The 16,566-nt window shown below is 35.9% G+C and overlaps 1 protein-coding gene across 10 annotated transcripts in view; it reads left to right on the top strand.

Annotated features, from left to right (window-relative positions):
- The first annotated feature begins 648 nt into the window (after positions 1–648).
- LOC113233351 (guanine nucleotide-releasing factor 2) overlaps positions 649–16,566 on the top strand; it is a 57,490-nt gene continuing 41,572 nt past the window's right edge. For 9 of the 10 annotated variants that reach the window (XM_026468458.1, XM_026468464.1, XM_026468462.1 and 6 more), the window contains exon 1: positions 13,866–15,663. In XM_026468458.1, the coding sequence (XP_026324243.1) occupies positions 15,021–15,663 (643 nt within the window). In that variant the 5' untranslated portion in view covers positions 13,866–15,020. Of the gene's footprint in view, positions 795–13,865; positions 15,664–16,566 lie in introns of those variants that run through there. The other variant, XM_026468465.1, reaches the window with a different exon arrangement.

Below are 16,566 nucleotides of genomic sequence, written 5' to 3'. Positions count from 1 at the left end.
TTTAGTGTTAAAGTTCAAAATGTTCCATTTTGAAAATATTTTTCCGGATATTTTCCTATGCTTTCCTTTATTTTTTTCCATCCGATATTTTCCCACAATGTGAATTTGCCACCTGTCAAAAGTTGAAGTTACAGAACGAAAACGATGGAGCCATTACATAAGTTTTTTTTTCTCTGTTTCCAATCATTTTACGTACTTGGTACTTGGTGTAACGGGCTGGTGTCCGTTACACCAAGTACCAAGTACGTATTTCCAGTGCTAGATATCATACTCAAGTCAGGATTGCACTGGCAACACAAGCATTGGATATACGACCTTAATGGCAGGGACTTGAGTATGATTTCGAGTGCTTTAAACCGTACTTAAATCCTGACTTGAGCATTGAGTAGAGTTGTATAATACGACTCTGAATGTCGTTTTTATCTACTTTCTCTATTTTTCCCAATTTTTGAGAAATTTTCCCGGAAAAATTTCCACGCTCTGAATTTTTTTTAATATTCTCAACCAATTGTTTAGTTTTCTAAAATACCATCGATTTTAAACATTAACCCTGAACGCATCTTCAAAAATGCATCTGTTTCTATATTGTACCAATAGATGGCGCTAGTCATTCAAATTTGTTTCGAAACATGGCTGCCGGTCGGTTCTCAAGTTGGTTGATGTTGTTGTGTTAAAATTTTTATTCTGAATTCAATTGATTTTATGGACATAAATAATTAGTGTAATATGGTACAGTGGACAGTGTTTTGAAATTGCAATGACTTCCACACCCAAGGCGGAGAGATGCGGACAAGGTAAGTTATGCGTAACTCCACTTTTTATTCCATGGAATCTACGGCGATGAAAATATATTCAACATCTAGAAACTGTACACTGCTTCATAATACTGTGACCTATATCATTTCATTAATGAATACGCATTTCTGTAAACAATATAGGTAGGTGTGTAAGAACAGGTTTTATAGTTATCCCCTTGGATCTAAAGTACGTAGGTACTTAGTAGGTCCTACAACTAGGTGTTAGTCTAAAATCTCTACGTACTTAGCTGAATCATTACTCGGCATTTTCGTTACGCTTCAGCACTGAATGTAAGTGTTAAAATAATGAATAACTTACAACTCTAAAGACCTATCCAATGGTTTCACCATAAAGATAACATTACACATAAATCTTTAGATTTTATGAAACAAGAACAAAAATAAATTGGTATACCGCATACAACACTATTTCACTAATCAAAAGGTGCTAAATGATTCATTTTGCTAGAGGAATATAATTTATTAAAATGTAATGACACATTGAATGTAGTTGCATGGGAAAGTACATCTGGTGTATGACCAAAATAATCAGCCATTCATTCTTACTTTCATAAACTTACATGTTGGCATAATACAATATACTTTTTAATATTTTGGGTAAATCATTAGGCCAAAGGTTTGTTAGAGTTATCCACTTTTATAGTTGAGTTACTATACTACTATATAAAACTATATCATGGTTCAGAATTTGGATGTAGTCTTTCTGTAGTAAGCTGTACTCCACATCTTTTATAATAGGCAATAAACAATAAATAGAAATTGAAATAAAATGCTATAAAATATTTGTTAGCTACGTCAGTTGAAATTATGGCCAAGCATATTCCTAATATAAAAAAAATGGAGGGATCAGGAACCCACTCTCATTCAATTACATTTTATAGACTAAACTTCATTTTAAAACAACTTTAATTATTAATTTGTGATGTTTCATATATACCTAATACATTTAAAACAAGTTTTATTTCAATCTCTATTCAGGTGACTTTATTGTATTCTATATACTATTTCCTTAAAACTGATATTTCTTTCCTGGTTTTATTGTAATTATAGAGCAAACAATAGAACATCCACAATGCCTAATAAGTAAGGCAAAATCTGAGTGATTTTAAAAACCATTTTTTTAAATATTTTTCTATTGTCATTCAAATAATTCTTTAAGTGTCAGATAACTAAAAAAAATATGAAATCAATGTTTGTAGATTAGATTTTTTTATTATTTATATATTCACAACTTCTATGAGATCAATCAACTTCTCAAATTACAATGAAAAACATGTCAACAACACTAATATTCTGAACCAAATATGCATTTTTTTTCCACACTCTAAGATTTAGTGACAAGGCACAGGCTGATTCTATGTAGTGTTATTAGTGTTAGGTTTGAATATTGGGCTTATGAATATAGCTGAATTGCTTAAATTGCATTAACAGGTCACATATTTTTTTCTGAAATAGCCTGCAGGTAAAAAAAACTGTCTCTAAATTTATTTCTCACTAAAACCAAATTTTATATTGCTAAACATTCGTAAAATTAATCTAGCGACTAAGTTGCAAAAACAGCAACACTGTCCACGGAGGAAAATAATCAAACCACAAAGATTTTTTTAAAGTTGTTGTCGCTATACTGCCTCCGTGGACGAATGGTTATTATGTTGGGCTGCCATCCAGAGGTCCTGGTCCAATTCCCAGGCCAATTCCCAGGCCAGGAGAAATATTTGTACAGCCATGTATTTCTCTTGTGAGTTTGGGTGTAATTTGTGGTTGTCCGTGGCACCCACGATACAGGGTTTCCGTAGTGCGAGGCAATGAAGATGTGCATTGCTATTATTATTATTATTATTATTATACTGCTCGCGCAGACGTACCTCGCTCGCTTCGCTATCCAAAGGTGCACCCATTATGCCGACCCTGTCGCTGCACCGTAGTCAGGTACCCGAGTTCGAGCATTTAATTAGCGTTTATTTAGAAGAAAGAAAGAAAAAACGTTTATTCGCACATTTAAGTCACTTTACATCCCTAAATTATAAACATAACATTAAATTGATAGCTATTTATGAAATAATCTATAAATAAGAATGCAAAGTGACACAAAAGAGGAAAAGGAGACGACTCAGCAAAAAGTCTATCTCTGGCGAGAGAGACGCTGATTTTCAGTCGTTCCTGTTGCATCATCGACTGGATGTTGAGAGAGCGGTACATATTATTATGTTGTGTGTATCCTCTGTTGTGACATATATATTCTTAATTATTTTCAATACGAAAACCTTAAAACCTTAGTATTATATAACAATTAATATTTTAAATCTGTCAATAAGTATTTACTACTAAAGAAACACGGACCTACAACAGCGTAATCATGTAAATAGAAATATACAACTTTAAGCATTACATTGGTATGTTAGTGCACATAAATATAACAAGCTGGCTAGACTAAGAAACTTCCGACATCAGAGCATACGCTGCTTTTCCAATAACATAATTTTCAGTTGTTTTTTGAATGCCGATTTAGAGATTGGTTGTCTAAGTGGAGGAGGCAAATTGTTCCAGCATTTAGATGCCTGATACCGGAAGCTACCCTCAAAAGCTCTTGTCTTGTGGAATGGTGTCACCAACAAAAAACTATCCCTGCGTGAATTATAAGCATAAGTAGCCCATTTTAATTTGGCATACAAATATGGTGGACTTTTATACCGGACAATGGAGTGCATCAGTGCAGAAACGTGCAAAGTCCTTCTGGATTCCATGTTCAAGATATTGCGTAGGTTTAGCACAGGTGTTATGTGACTTCTGAATGGTACTTTATAACAAAATCCTATGCAGGCGTTTTGTACACGCTGTATAGTTTTTTTTGAAGTGGAGAGAAGACAGGGACCAAATACAACATCCGCATAATTTAGTTTTGATAAGACAAGGGATTCACATACCTTTAATCTAATGTCTTCACTGAGCAAATGACGAACCTTATAGAGCACCTTCAGTCGAAAGAGGCATGATCTGGCAGTAGTCTCTACATAGCTAACGAATCGCAACGCACTGTCCATAGTTACACCCAAATTTTTGGCCTGGTTAACTAACTCTACCGATGTTCCAAGAATGCTAACCCGAGGAGCTTGTGAAAGGATGTTTACGACCTGTTTTTTTGAACCCAGAACCATAAACTTAGATTTTGATGGATTCAGAATCAAAGCATTACGACTTGACCATCGGGCAATATTATCAAGATCAGTGTTGATCCTAGAAAGGGACAGCTCCAAGTCATGTGGACTCGTATGAATATAAATTTGGACATCGTCCGCATAAAGATGGCAACTACAATAATTTACATTTTTTAAGATATCCGCAGAGTACAATACAAATAGGATTGGTCCTAATATCGATCCCTGTGGTACGCCTCTATGCACTCCTCTTACAGAAGATTTAGTTATACGGCCGCTCAACTCATGAACTTTGACAATTTGAGCTCTATCCGTCAAATAACTAGCGAACCAATTTACTGTGGCTGTGTCAAAACCATAATATGTAAGTTTTGCAAGTAGTAACGGGATACTGATAGAGTCAAACGCTCGTGAAAAGTCGAGTAGAGCAAGTATAGTGGCCATACCGTTATCCTGAGCATCAAGTATATTGTCCACCACTTCTGAGAGCGCTGTCGAAGTACTGAGACCCTTTCTGAAGCCGGACTGTACTTCAGGAAGAATCTTATTTATTTCCAGAAACTTCGTTAATTGCCAAAATACTATCCTTTCCAGCACCTTCGACAGATACGGCAGCAAACTGATTGGTCTAAGGTCTTTATAGTTGGTAGGATTTGAAACTTTCGGAATTGGTGAAACCAAAGCAGTCTTCCAGCAAAGCGGATATGTCGAGGAAGAAAAAGACTTATTAATAATATTCGTTATGAGTGGTAGAGTTTGAGGCAGTGTTAATAATATCATATCTGAATTTATATTATCTTCCCCTGACGCTCCCGATTTTATAGAAAGGATGGCTCTACCCACCTCCATCTCACTGACTGTTCGCAAAGTAAAAATATTAGTACTATATTTATTTTGATTAAAAAATGCCAATTCAGAAAGTGGAACTGTGTCTGTGCATGGAAGGGTTAGAAAATGTTTGTTTATCTCTTCAGGGTTAGAGATGTGAAGCGGTAGGGTATCTGATCGTTTATTGTAAGGGAGAACATCATTCTTTAAATTTTTCCAGAGCCTCTTAGAATCATTACAGCAGCTGTTTATGCGTTGATTAAAATATAAAGCATGGCAATATTCATTTGTCTTTTTAGGCTCTTGTAATATTCTTTATGAGTATCGAGTCGGCTTCGACGGTATCGGCAGAGAGCTCTATTACACAGATCAATAATAAATTTAGTATTAGGAGTTACCCACGGCAGTGATTTATGTTTTAAAAGGACTGTTTTTTCAGGCGCATGGCAATCGAATAATTGTATAATTTTGCTATTAAATGAGTCTATCATCAACAGTACATAAAGAATTATTATTAAGCAAGCCATAACTAATTAAATCTGCATTAAAATTATTCACATTAATATATTTATCATTACTAATTATGACACGATGATATTATGAGCAATGATCGCAATTGAGGGAGTAAATGTAACTAAAGTACGAACGTTTTGTTAGTATGGACCTATCCATTTCGTCATCAATGCGTATAACATTTCTTTTTTTACTGTTTATTTTCTAAACATTCCAAACTATAGGTTGTCTCTTGTTTATTTTTGAAATGGCTTAAGTATTTAAATACGTAAGCTATAGAAACACAAATACAATGAATGTTATTTTTTGTGACAATAATTTGTAGCAAACACTTAATAGGAAATAATAATAAGTCGCCAACGTGCTCAAATTTCAATATATAATACACATCGCACCCTTATATATAAGAATGGCGTAAGTAGAGTTACGTCAAAAATGTTTATTGCTACATTAGATACAGAAAATATAACCCACAATAAAAAATTTTGACGTAACTCCTCTTATGCTGCTATTCTTCCATGAGGGGTGCGACAGTAAATATACTCACTTTCGAGAAGTCTCGGGATTTATAGAAGAGAACGACTACGTTATTCTTTAGATTAACTAAATTAATTCCCTCAATTCCGATCACTGATTATGAGTTACGACTTTACGGTTTAGTAGTTTTAAGACAAAACCGAAAAACCCAGGTTTTCCTTAATTGAAAACCGGGTTCCAAAATGGACGGTTACACGGTTTTTTCGTTTAACTGAGTAACTGGCTTGCATGCCCTACTCATAAGGCTGTTATGATTTATAGTTCTACCATAAAACACTTTATTGGTAGACGCCATTAAATTTTCACGAATTTAATTTATATGTGTAATAGAAACCACACAAAAATGTAATGTTATAAATTTATTTATCCCTAACAAAGATATAGTCGTTGTTATGAAATTATTTAGAAATAATATTTCCTTTACAGTTAATATGTATATTTTAAGCAATAATAAATTGTTGTGTTCGTTCGTTAATTTGGCGCTAGCGCTAATCGTACGACATCGAAGTAGTGTTCTTTGAACACTGAACCATTTGCCGATATCGATGCTCCAGAGCGGACGCAAGCGGCGTTTATAGGCTGCCGCCTGACCTGCCACTGCATCCGGCGAGCCCGCTCTGGTTCCGACCTACATGACAGATCCGTTATCATTGTCCACACCGTCTTACATGAATTTACTCGTAAATTATGTCTAACGTTCATGATTGACATACTGGTTACGCACAGTATAGTAATAACTTCTACTAATTATTAGATTAGATTCGAAATTTTTGCGTAAACAAGGTCAACGATCCACAAATCTGAGACGCACTGCCTATGTATAGTAAAGTCATAAGTATATACATATAATCATTCCCATAATATTCGAAATTTTGAAATACCTTCGCGTGTACGACGTCAATAACGGTCCGAAAAAGGTCCTCTCGTAGTTGCTATACTTGCCAACACATGACGTCAATAAAATATTCTAACAATCCCGTATAACGACAATACCTACGCCTTTATTCTGTTCCCTATTGTTTGCGACCTATTGACGCTGAACTGAATGTTAAACTGAACATTCGCTTACAAAGTAATCAATTTGTAGGCTGTACTATATAAATACGTGTTTTCTATTTCAACAACGAAAAATTCTTCTACACAGAAAACGGCTTACAAATAAACAACAACAAACAGAAATTGCACGAGAGTTTAACTGTATTTTCACGAGTCGTGCATCCCGCAGTGCACATCAACTAGGTACTTTACCGCATTACGAGGTATTATGTTAAAGTTTCTAGTCAATCGAGAAAGTTCGCGTCGAGTTTCCCTCTGGGGCGCTTAAATTAGCCGTGAAGTGAAAAGTTACGGAACGCAGTAATCTCGGAAACGATGAAATGACAGGTTATCTTATTGTATATCGCTAACACCACAAAATTGCTAGTTTATGATAGAATACCTCGGCCACCGACGTGGGTAATTGAATTTTAATCGCAGCATTTCTTAACCAAGTCGATATCCTGGATCATGAACGTGCAATGGTGTTGCAATCTTGAATCTTGTCACCTAATTGTCTTCACTTAATTCTGGAATACACATCAGCTAGTCCATGTCAAAATTCATAATCAAGTTTATCAAAAAATTCAAATTGTAGTCGAAAACAAACACGTTATAAAATCTAAAGATCAAATAATGCACGTTCAATTTAGCGTAGCTCTTAACGGTACCGTGCTCTCTCAAATAGGTGTATTTGAATTAGACATTCCTGAGGCCAGTAAGAGACACAGAACCATTATGTATGCCGTTCACTTCGCCTCGCGCCTCCATCCGACTTATTTTATTAATATTCCTGTGGTTTTAGTTAGTACCGAGAGATTCACCGCTGCCCGCGTATAGCGTTCAATAAATAGGTTTGTTCGTGCTTTTACGAGGGGTTGTTTTTATTTATTTATTTTATTTATTTATTGTGACACAGTTACAAGATACAAATTATATAATACAAGTAAATCTATGACACTAACCAGAAACAAACAAATTTGTAGCTCAATAACAACCGCGCACATCATGATCATCAACTTAATGAATATGGCTAACTAAGTCAATAGAAAATGTGTATATACTTTAAGCAAAATTTAGTTCACTCTGTGATGTGTTCACGTGCCTCCTTACAATCAGGGATTTTTATAATTTTTACAAATGTGTTGGTGCTCTGGTGGAATATATCAAGATCTTTACATAAAACATTATACTGCCTGTATAAACTGTTGTGATAAATATTACACGGTGCGGTAAAAAATAAATGTATGTTCCATATCAAAAATGCTCTCTTTTTCGTCATAGTAGTTCTCAACGTTTTCAAACAACGTACTCTCAGACCAATGACCTTATATCGATGTTAAAATTGATCATATCGTCTGCTTAAAGGTAAAACCACATAAGTGACATTTTCCACAAAAAAAAAATCCAAATTATGTACCAGTTAGAAATTCATCATCTTTCTGCAAAATGTAATGTAAAACTCTTATTAAGTTTATAGCTTTTTTGTTATTGAGTTTCAGGTGCAGAAAGATAGTGATTTTCTTACCATAGCTATATAAATTAAAGACATTTCTATGGAAAATGTCACTTATGTGGTTTTACTTTTAGACAGACAATATCAACGTTGTTTCTTTCTCCACACTGTAAATTAAAATAATGTAACATAAACAGACACGCGCTGTATTACAAAAAGTTGATAGTATCGGCGCAATGTTATAACTTTTTGAATATTCGTCTGGTATTAATTTAAAATAATATACATTATACACGGGACAAGTGAGATAGATGACTGGCGTGCAATGGAGCGTTGTGGTTGGTGCAGCGGTCACGGACGGGCCTGAAAACGTGATCGCGGTCGTTGTTGTCGCGCTCCATTCGCTTGTGATGGTTTTTTATTTTTTTTAAAAAAGGAACGAGACTTAATCTGTTTTTTCTAATTATGCTTGTCGTTACTACAAGGAAAAACTGCATCTTAAATAACAGTACCCGCTTACGACAGAGTATGCGCAGAATTTGTCATTGCGAGTACTGTCGTTGCATTCATTTTCTTCCTTCAAGGAGGCACAGTCATTGTTCAAAAAGTCTCTTTAATTCCAATAATATAATATAATAAAGCCCATTGTTTTCTTAGAAAATTGTTTCTTTATTCAGGTATAAGTTGCAACTATTACAAGAAGTTTATTTGGTCACTAAAGTTATTTGAATCATCGAGTAAAATTCAATGGGCGCGTCTTAATCTCCCGTTTTAATTCTAGTGGCTACTAAGGAACTAGGAGCTCACCTACTTGAGTTTAAAACGGTTAGTCGAGCACGTGGATCCTATCGGGTCGTAATGATAGTTATTTATGTCTACCGCGGGCACATGCATCTCGGCGCAGATCTGGAGGTAACGGTATTGCAGTTGCGTCGCTCCGCCACTACTCTGCAGTGCATTTCTACTTCCTATTTCCTTTACATATATTTTGTACCAAGCTTTTCCAGTCGTTGGTTCTCTGTGTTTAACGCACTTCCTACATTTTAAGTAGTCTATTGACGATGCATGATAATTGTACATTTGTTGCATTACCACGAGAAACCCGTGCACGTTTTGACATAATATCATGTGAAAATTCAGTAATATTATTATCACACTTTACTAATAAGTAATGTAATAAAAGAAATCCAAATACGCCTCCAATCGTTTAGCTTTAGCTAATAGATGTAATGTTTTTTGGCATAAAATTTTACCATTTCATTTTAAAATGTCTATATTTCGCCGTTATCAATTCTAGTCCATTAACGACTGTTAAAATTTTATTTTATTTCATCACGATTAGCGTGATTGAATTTTTGTTTGGGTTTAAGTAAAACACAGCGCAATGCTTTTGAAATTTCAATTAACCTTTCATGAATGGTCAGTTATTAACTATTAGGTTATTATAACTGGAATTAATATTTCATAATGTTCTATCTGTACTTAGATTACGTGAATTTTATAGATTGCCTTTTTTGCTGCATCTGAAGCGTATAATAATGGTCTTCTGAGTGCCGAGACAAGTGAGGTCCGTTATGAGGAACCCATTTGCACTTATTTCTCGATCGCCATGAGCTATTCACATACCATCCATGCAAATGTTTTTTTGAACGCACCAATTCCGTCTTCAATGGTCCGTTGTTGATTACTGAGGCGGGCAATTGCCGATTGCCTTGACTGTAGAATGTACAGCTAGGTGCATTATCCCTAAAATGCAACTATCAATTGACCCAATTTGATAATAAAAGTGAATGGCGGTTTAGCTAATGTCTACGAATTCTTTTTATAATTTCGCACATATAACCAAAATACAGTCGTAACTCAAAATTGTGGAATTAAGAAAACTATTTGAAAATTCAAGAAAAAAATATTTAATCCATTCAAACTTATTACGTACAATGTGATAATTTTTATTTATATCTATTACTTAATTGTCCATTCATAATTAAGAATATATATTTATTGGTTTCATCATTAATTTTTTTTCTCAATTTTCATGTGCGATTTATGAATTAAGTAGACATACAAAATTGTCTGGCCTCTATGCAAAAAAAAAAGTTGGAATAATTAAGCTGGTATAAACAAGAGCCTGCAAAGAGGAGTGGATTAGGGAAGGCCTGCCTTGAAGTTCGATAATTACAAAAGATAGATAAAGTAACGTAAACATGAATGATTATTTTCGGAAGTATTAGTCAATTATCAAACTCCGTTTTTATGTTAGGTATCGTGAGTACAGACAGAAGGTCGGTTTCTAAACGATTAGATATTATATTGACCTTATGCGTAATTGTTGAGGTCGTTATGTTTAATCGGCAGTTCTCATGATCTTTTTTTAAGTTATCAACACCACACGGGAGTTCTTGCTTGAAATGAAATTGAAAACATGCGTGTTGTTAAATGAAGAACTATCCCACGAAATTGTTGTACCGTAATAGGATTATTAAAGTTTTTTAAGAAGTGATAGCATCTAACAATTGTTTGAGGTGTGCAAATATTGTGTATATTCGCAGTATTTTTTATCTTTTAAATATTGCTTTTAGTGTTGTTTTCTTTTTTCAATTTGGCAATCTGTAAAGCATTTTCGTGAAATGTCCTTCAATTTAACAGTTGGTTATATGCGTCTAAATTGATCGTCGAATTGTTCTTTTCTGGCATTCGTCAAGCATTCGCTATTATTTTTTAAATTGTTCATTGATTGGCTCGTCGAGGCTACGGCACTCGGTTACAAGCACTTGCACAATCGTCGCAGTAACAAGTGCCGGCCTTTACCTCCCTATGGTCGGAATCAATTTGCTCTATGATGGGGCGATAGCATCGGGCCTCTCAAATATTTTCAACCTTCGCTCTTGCACCACTCATGATTTAAACTGCAAGATATTATCTACTACGATTTACTGTAATTGCCGTTACGATCTGCTCTCGACTTTACCGCATTTTTCAAATAGGTAATATCGATATCAATATACCTTCAATATAGCTTAGTATAGTGACTTTTCGCGAGGGAAATCTTCTGGGTACTAGTACGTTTACTGTGTCAATTATGATCAATTATCGTAGTTTTTCAAATACCGTTGCAAAGATTTGCAAACTTCATTTCCTATATTTATTTATTTTAGTTTATCTAGAGTTGGGTTAACAGGCCTTCGCATTTCACATGTGGCGGACTTCCTGTTATCGATATGATTGATGGATGTTATTGTTATAGCATGAATGTGAGATGAGAACGTTGAATAAATGCGGAATCGTCGACACCTCGGTGTGACAACGTAATTACAAGATGTGATAATTGATTCGCTAATTTTGCAAACGACTTTTTGTGCTTCAGTTTTTCATTTAGATGCATGTTATGGCACGCGATGCATTGCAGCACCTACTCTCTAGTTTGAAAGTACGATACAGTGAACGAGATGTCTTTTTTGTGCCAGTTATGGAAACGAGATAGCCCAAAGTGCGATGTAATTAGCTCTATCATTACTGGTTCTTGCTGCACGGAGTCGTGATGAGACATTCTGTCACCGCGATATTGAGCAAACTTAACCACCACCAAGACGTGATTTTCGTAATTTTTGAATCTATTCAATGGCAAAAATCTAATCTGACAATTTGTAGTTGACTCATTTTGTTGTTTCTTGAAATAACCCGAATAAGATGCGACTTTTTGGTTTAATTTAAAATTTGACATTAATGTCGGGCAATGTTCGAGCGAAATGCCCGCAGTTTAGCGATCCCGTTAGACTAGGTATCACGATCGGGCTAGTTTATTGGAAAGTGAGTTGCATGGACCGTGGCCGGTGGTCGAGTACGCTGTACCCACCTTTCAGCAGTAGGAAGAGAAGGCTAAATACGACAACGGTTGCAGTGCCCACTGGAATGTTGATTAAGAGTGTGCAATTACTTATTAATTGGTTGCTTTCTCGGAATCTGTTATCTTTTGTTGTATGATGGATTGATGATGCGGTTAAGCTCCAGTTGGTATACTTTAGCATAACGCTTGTGATGTAACTTTGTGTTCCTTTTTTAGCTTTACTATTGTTTGACAAGACGTTTCTTACTTCCGCTGTTGACGTCTCTATAAATGTAAATCTCATCACACCATGAATTTGATTTTTTAAGTGAAATGTACTTTGCGAATTTTTGTAATACCGTTCCTCCACTTTCTTGTACTTGTTTGTTAGTTGGTAATGTTTATTTTGAACCCAGTTTCTGACTGCTCATAACTTGTAATCGATACAAAGGTGCAAAGGCACCGTTACTCTCTCTGTATCGCCTGTACAGCTGTATGCGGTGACCGTAGATTAGCTCTTCTCTGGCAATTGTATCTATTTCATGACGTTCGTTAAATATATTTCATGACATGCTCTTTTTTTAATGAAGAACCACACTATAATAAATTACCGGTTTATTTGACTTGTAATTTGTGTTAAGTACGGACTCAACCGTCAAATTACAAGGTCATAATATAATATTCACAAGTCACCCTGTAAAAGTATGTTAATAATTTCCGCAGACGCTTTCGACGGAAAAATGCTTTGTATTTGTATATAGTCTTCCGATAAATATTAAAAACTTGCGTGCCGTTCTTGGCGTGCTTAAAGTGTATTTAGTACAGTTCGTAGATTTCTATATGCATCAATACATTAGGTGTTTCGTTGCACGTGGCCATGACACGGCAGGCTTGTAATGGTCAAGTGACACAAATCTCTAACACACTTCTGCTTGTTGACCATAGAGACATGTTAATATGCGCTGCAAGTCGTTTCTCAGCTCTGGTACAGATTCTCAATTGGTATTTTGTTTGATCTCCCATGCAGCTTTCAACGTTTTTATATGTTTCCTATTTGAACCTCCTGTGTTTTCGAGAAGATGTATTAACGGTTAGTCTGTTTTATATTTGCTGACCTCAATAACCGCAGGTCTGTGTCGTGTTGCCCAATTATTCATGGTTTACTTATGTGTACTGTACTTAATATAGAATTCAGACAATCTAATAATGTAATGATGAAAGCGGTTTACAACACTACACACACTTTACCAGTTATCAACTGAGGTATTTTTCAAAAACGTGCTTTACGTTTGTTTTCGTTTTTCAGCAACAGAATTAAGCAATAAAATATCATTGTGTTGGTAGTGCGACTCATGCCACCATTAACCAAGTTAATACTATTTCATTAAGGCAACATATATTCCAAAAGTATTTTCTAGTTGCGTACATAATTGAAGTAATTGTAGGTCTATCACAGGTTTCGTAATTACCAATTTGTCAACGCCCTCTGGTATTTGGATGTTACAATTGTATGATGTGCGTGTGTAGGAAGAGATTGCTTAGTTAGATAATCAGTACTGATGGTTACACGTTAGTGTATCGGTGTGGTGCATTGGGAGGGCAGGTGAGTTAGGGACACAGCGGCGGAGATGTGCGCCGGAGCAAACACTTTCACTCTCGGCGGTGCGACAGCAGTCTCGGCGACTGGCAACCTGGGAGCCCGCCACAGTGCCGCCGCGCAGCCGCCGCCGCTGGTCGCACCGCATGATCCTCCGCGAATCTCTGCAAGTGATCGCCACCCCATGTCAATTGCACGCTTCGTTGCGTCTTTGCTCGCGTGGTCGTCGCTCAGATGAGTATCGACATCGACTTGTGAAAAAACATTCATCTATTTTTAAACATTGTGTTCTTTCAGCTCAGTGATGTTTTGCGAATTAACGTCGCTGCATGACATGACAGCCTGGTGTTTTTAAATTATTCGATATATCTTTTTAGTGCAGTGACAATCGAGCGGCAACGGCTGACACACTGGTTAGCAACGTTATTGGCGGTGTAAATAATGTGAAAAAGTGAGAATCGAACTTTGTGTGACCAAAATTGAACTGTATAGAGAAAGTCTTAAATTCCGATGTTCAAGTTTTCGCTAGTGTAAATATTTATCGAAACTTGATTGCATAACTTCGTTCAAATAGTGATTTATCTACCCATCTAAATTGTCTACCTACTAGTGTATTTGTATGATATCCAGTGTTTTGAAATGAATAATGGATGAAGCGTAATTAATGGTTGTGAACTTACGAACTTAAATCGGTATTACCATCTGGTTTGGTCAGATCAGTTTTGTTACGTTCCAATTTGTAATGCCAAGGTTGAAGCAGCCTGTGCCAGACAGTCGACAAAGCCGGCGATGCGCACACGACTTACGTCGCGACGCTCACTGTAAATAAATAATGACCTAATTGTATGTACTACCTTACGTATTCGCTATTTCTGATTTTAGCTGACAGAGATTTACAACAGCATAAAGTTAAGTCTCCACGAACCAGTCTCACACACCGACAATTGCACAATTTGCATCAAAACACTATAGAGAGAAACTAGCGAAGTGCAGTAACTACTTTCGAAGATTTCTCCAGGGCTCTCCCTTTCTCCTAACAAGTAGCATCTGAGTTGGGTTACTATGGAAAATTGACCAGAACTCGATTAGAACTCGTTTTAAGAGAAACACGGTAATAATGAATTCAATTAATTGTATAGTCGAATAATAATGTGAGGTAGATAAATGCGAATTGCTGTAAAAACTGACAAGTCGGTTAATTATAAGTTATAATTAATCGATTATTATAAGTTATAGCTAATTATAACAATCGATCAAGATGCCACATTACGATGAAACTTTCATCCATGATGACAATCTGAACCAAAGGAGGAACAAACGGAGTTACCGTGTTTACAAAACAGGCTTGAGTCCATTGCATCTGTTAGAGCGCAGTGCGTTGGCTCTTGAAGAAAGAGGAACTTCCGTCATCAAACGTAACATTAAGAATATTAAACATCGAAACAACCGCGACAAATCTGAGCCTCCTCCGCAGCTTAAAAACAGTCCAGCGAAGTATAAAACACCGGATATAATAGTGGATCATTGTCCGCGCCTCAGTGTTTACTACCCCAATAAATATAATGACATCCGTAACAACAATGTCCAGCCACTGTCTCCTTGTAAGAGTTTCGACAATCTTGTATTGTATCAGACTAAACAGAAAGTGTTTGGCAGGGACAGTTTAAGGAATGGGATTAGTCTTCAAAATTTGGCAGATGAGGAAAACTTAAAGCATTATTCATCGCCCTCTGAAGACTACCTGACAACAGTCCGTAGAGACGACATTAGCAACTCGTATTCAGTGCTACATGCTAAACGGCGGCCGATGCAGAGATGTTTCTCACGGGTCACAGCAACGCCGGGGGTTGGTGTATATCGACAAATTCCCTGCGATGGAGAAACCGGCAAAGATGATCACGGTATGCAGTTATTCTTGAAACTTAATTTATCATGTCAGCTTTAATATGCTAAAATAACCACAACAAGCAATCTGTGCAATGTTGTCAATTGAACATTGTAATACAAACACTAATAAGTTTTAAACAATAAACTATTTGTACGTGACATCTATATCAATCTAACAAGACATGTGTAACATGATAAAAAGTTTCATTGTCGTATTGCAAAATTGAAAGTAGTAACTAGTTCGCGCGTTCTATTTTGATGCAATGAGTCGGAAGAAAGACTTTCTGTCTTCCCCGTCCGCTTCAATGTTACGTAGTAAAAAGCTAGTAAGTCTAATGAAACGCCTGATCTTGTATAACAAGACGTAAGAGACGCGGGAACCCCATTGTGCTCTCATTGTTACGATAATGTTAAGGCCGCACACAAAAACATATAAATGGCAACTCCACGCTCATAGTAATTTGTTTGTGATTTCACAATTAATTTTTACTCAAAGATTCTGATCTAACACTTAATTTCCGGTGTTAAAAAATAATTCATGGTCAGTGCGAGATCATAGATAAATTTAAGATAATGTAACTTTAATCTCGTATACAGTTTTATGTTCATAGAAATACGTGTAAATGGTTAAAAACTTCATTTATATTTTTAGGTGTCGCTCTGATTACTCCGGTAGCAAATAATGCAAACACGACCGCGAAGGTTATGAATATTTAATGTATCACGAACATAATCAAGCTATTTTTGATTTCAATGTCATTGTTACGATATTACTATTCTATAATAACAGCTTCCTTCGTCCTATTTGTATAGGGAGCGGATTGGTGGCGACATGGGACACGAAAGCTGAATGCTAAGTAGGCTTTAATATGGAGTGTGCTTAAGTTATGATGTGCATGACGCACTCGTGACCCGCG

The sequence above is a fragment of the Hyposmocoma kahamanoa genome, unplaced genomic scaffold (genome assembly GCF_003589595.1).
Source record: "Hyposmocoma kahamanoa isolate Upper Pololo Valley unplaced genomic scaffold, ASM358959v1 78, whole genome shotgun sequence".
Classification (NCBI taxonomy): domain Eukaryota; kingdom Metazoa; phylum Arthropoda; class Insecta; order Lepidoptera; family Cosmopterigidae; genus Hyposmocoma; species Hyposmocoma kahamanoa.
This window is presented reverse-complemented; position numbering and strand designations above follow the sequence as displayed.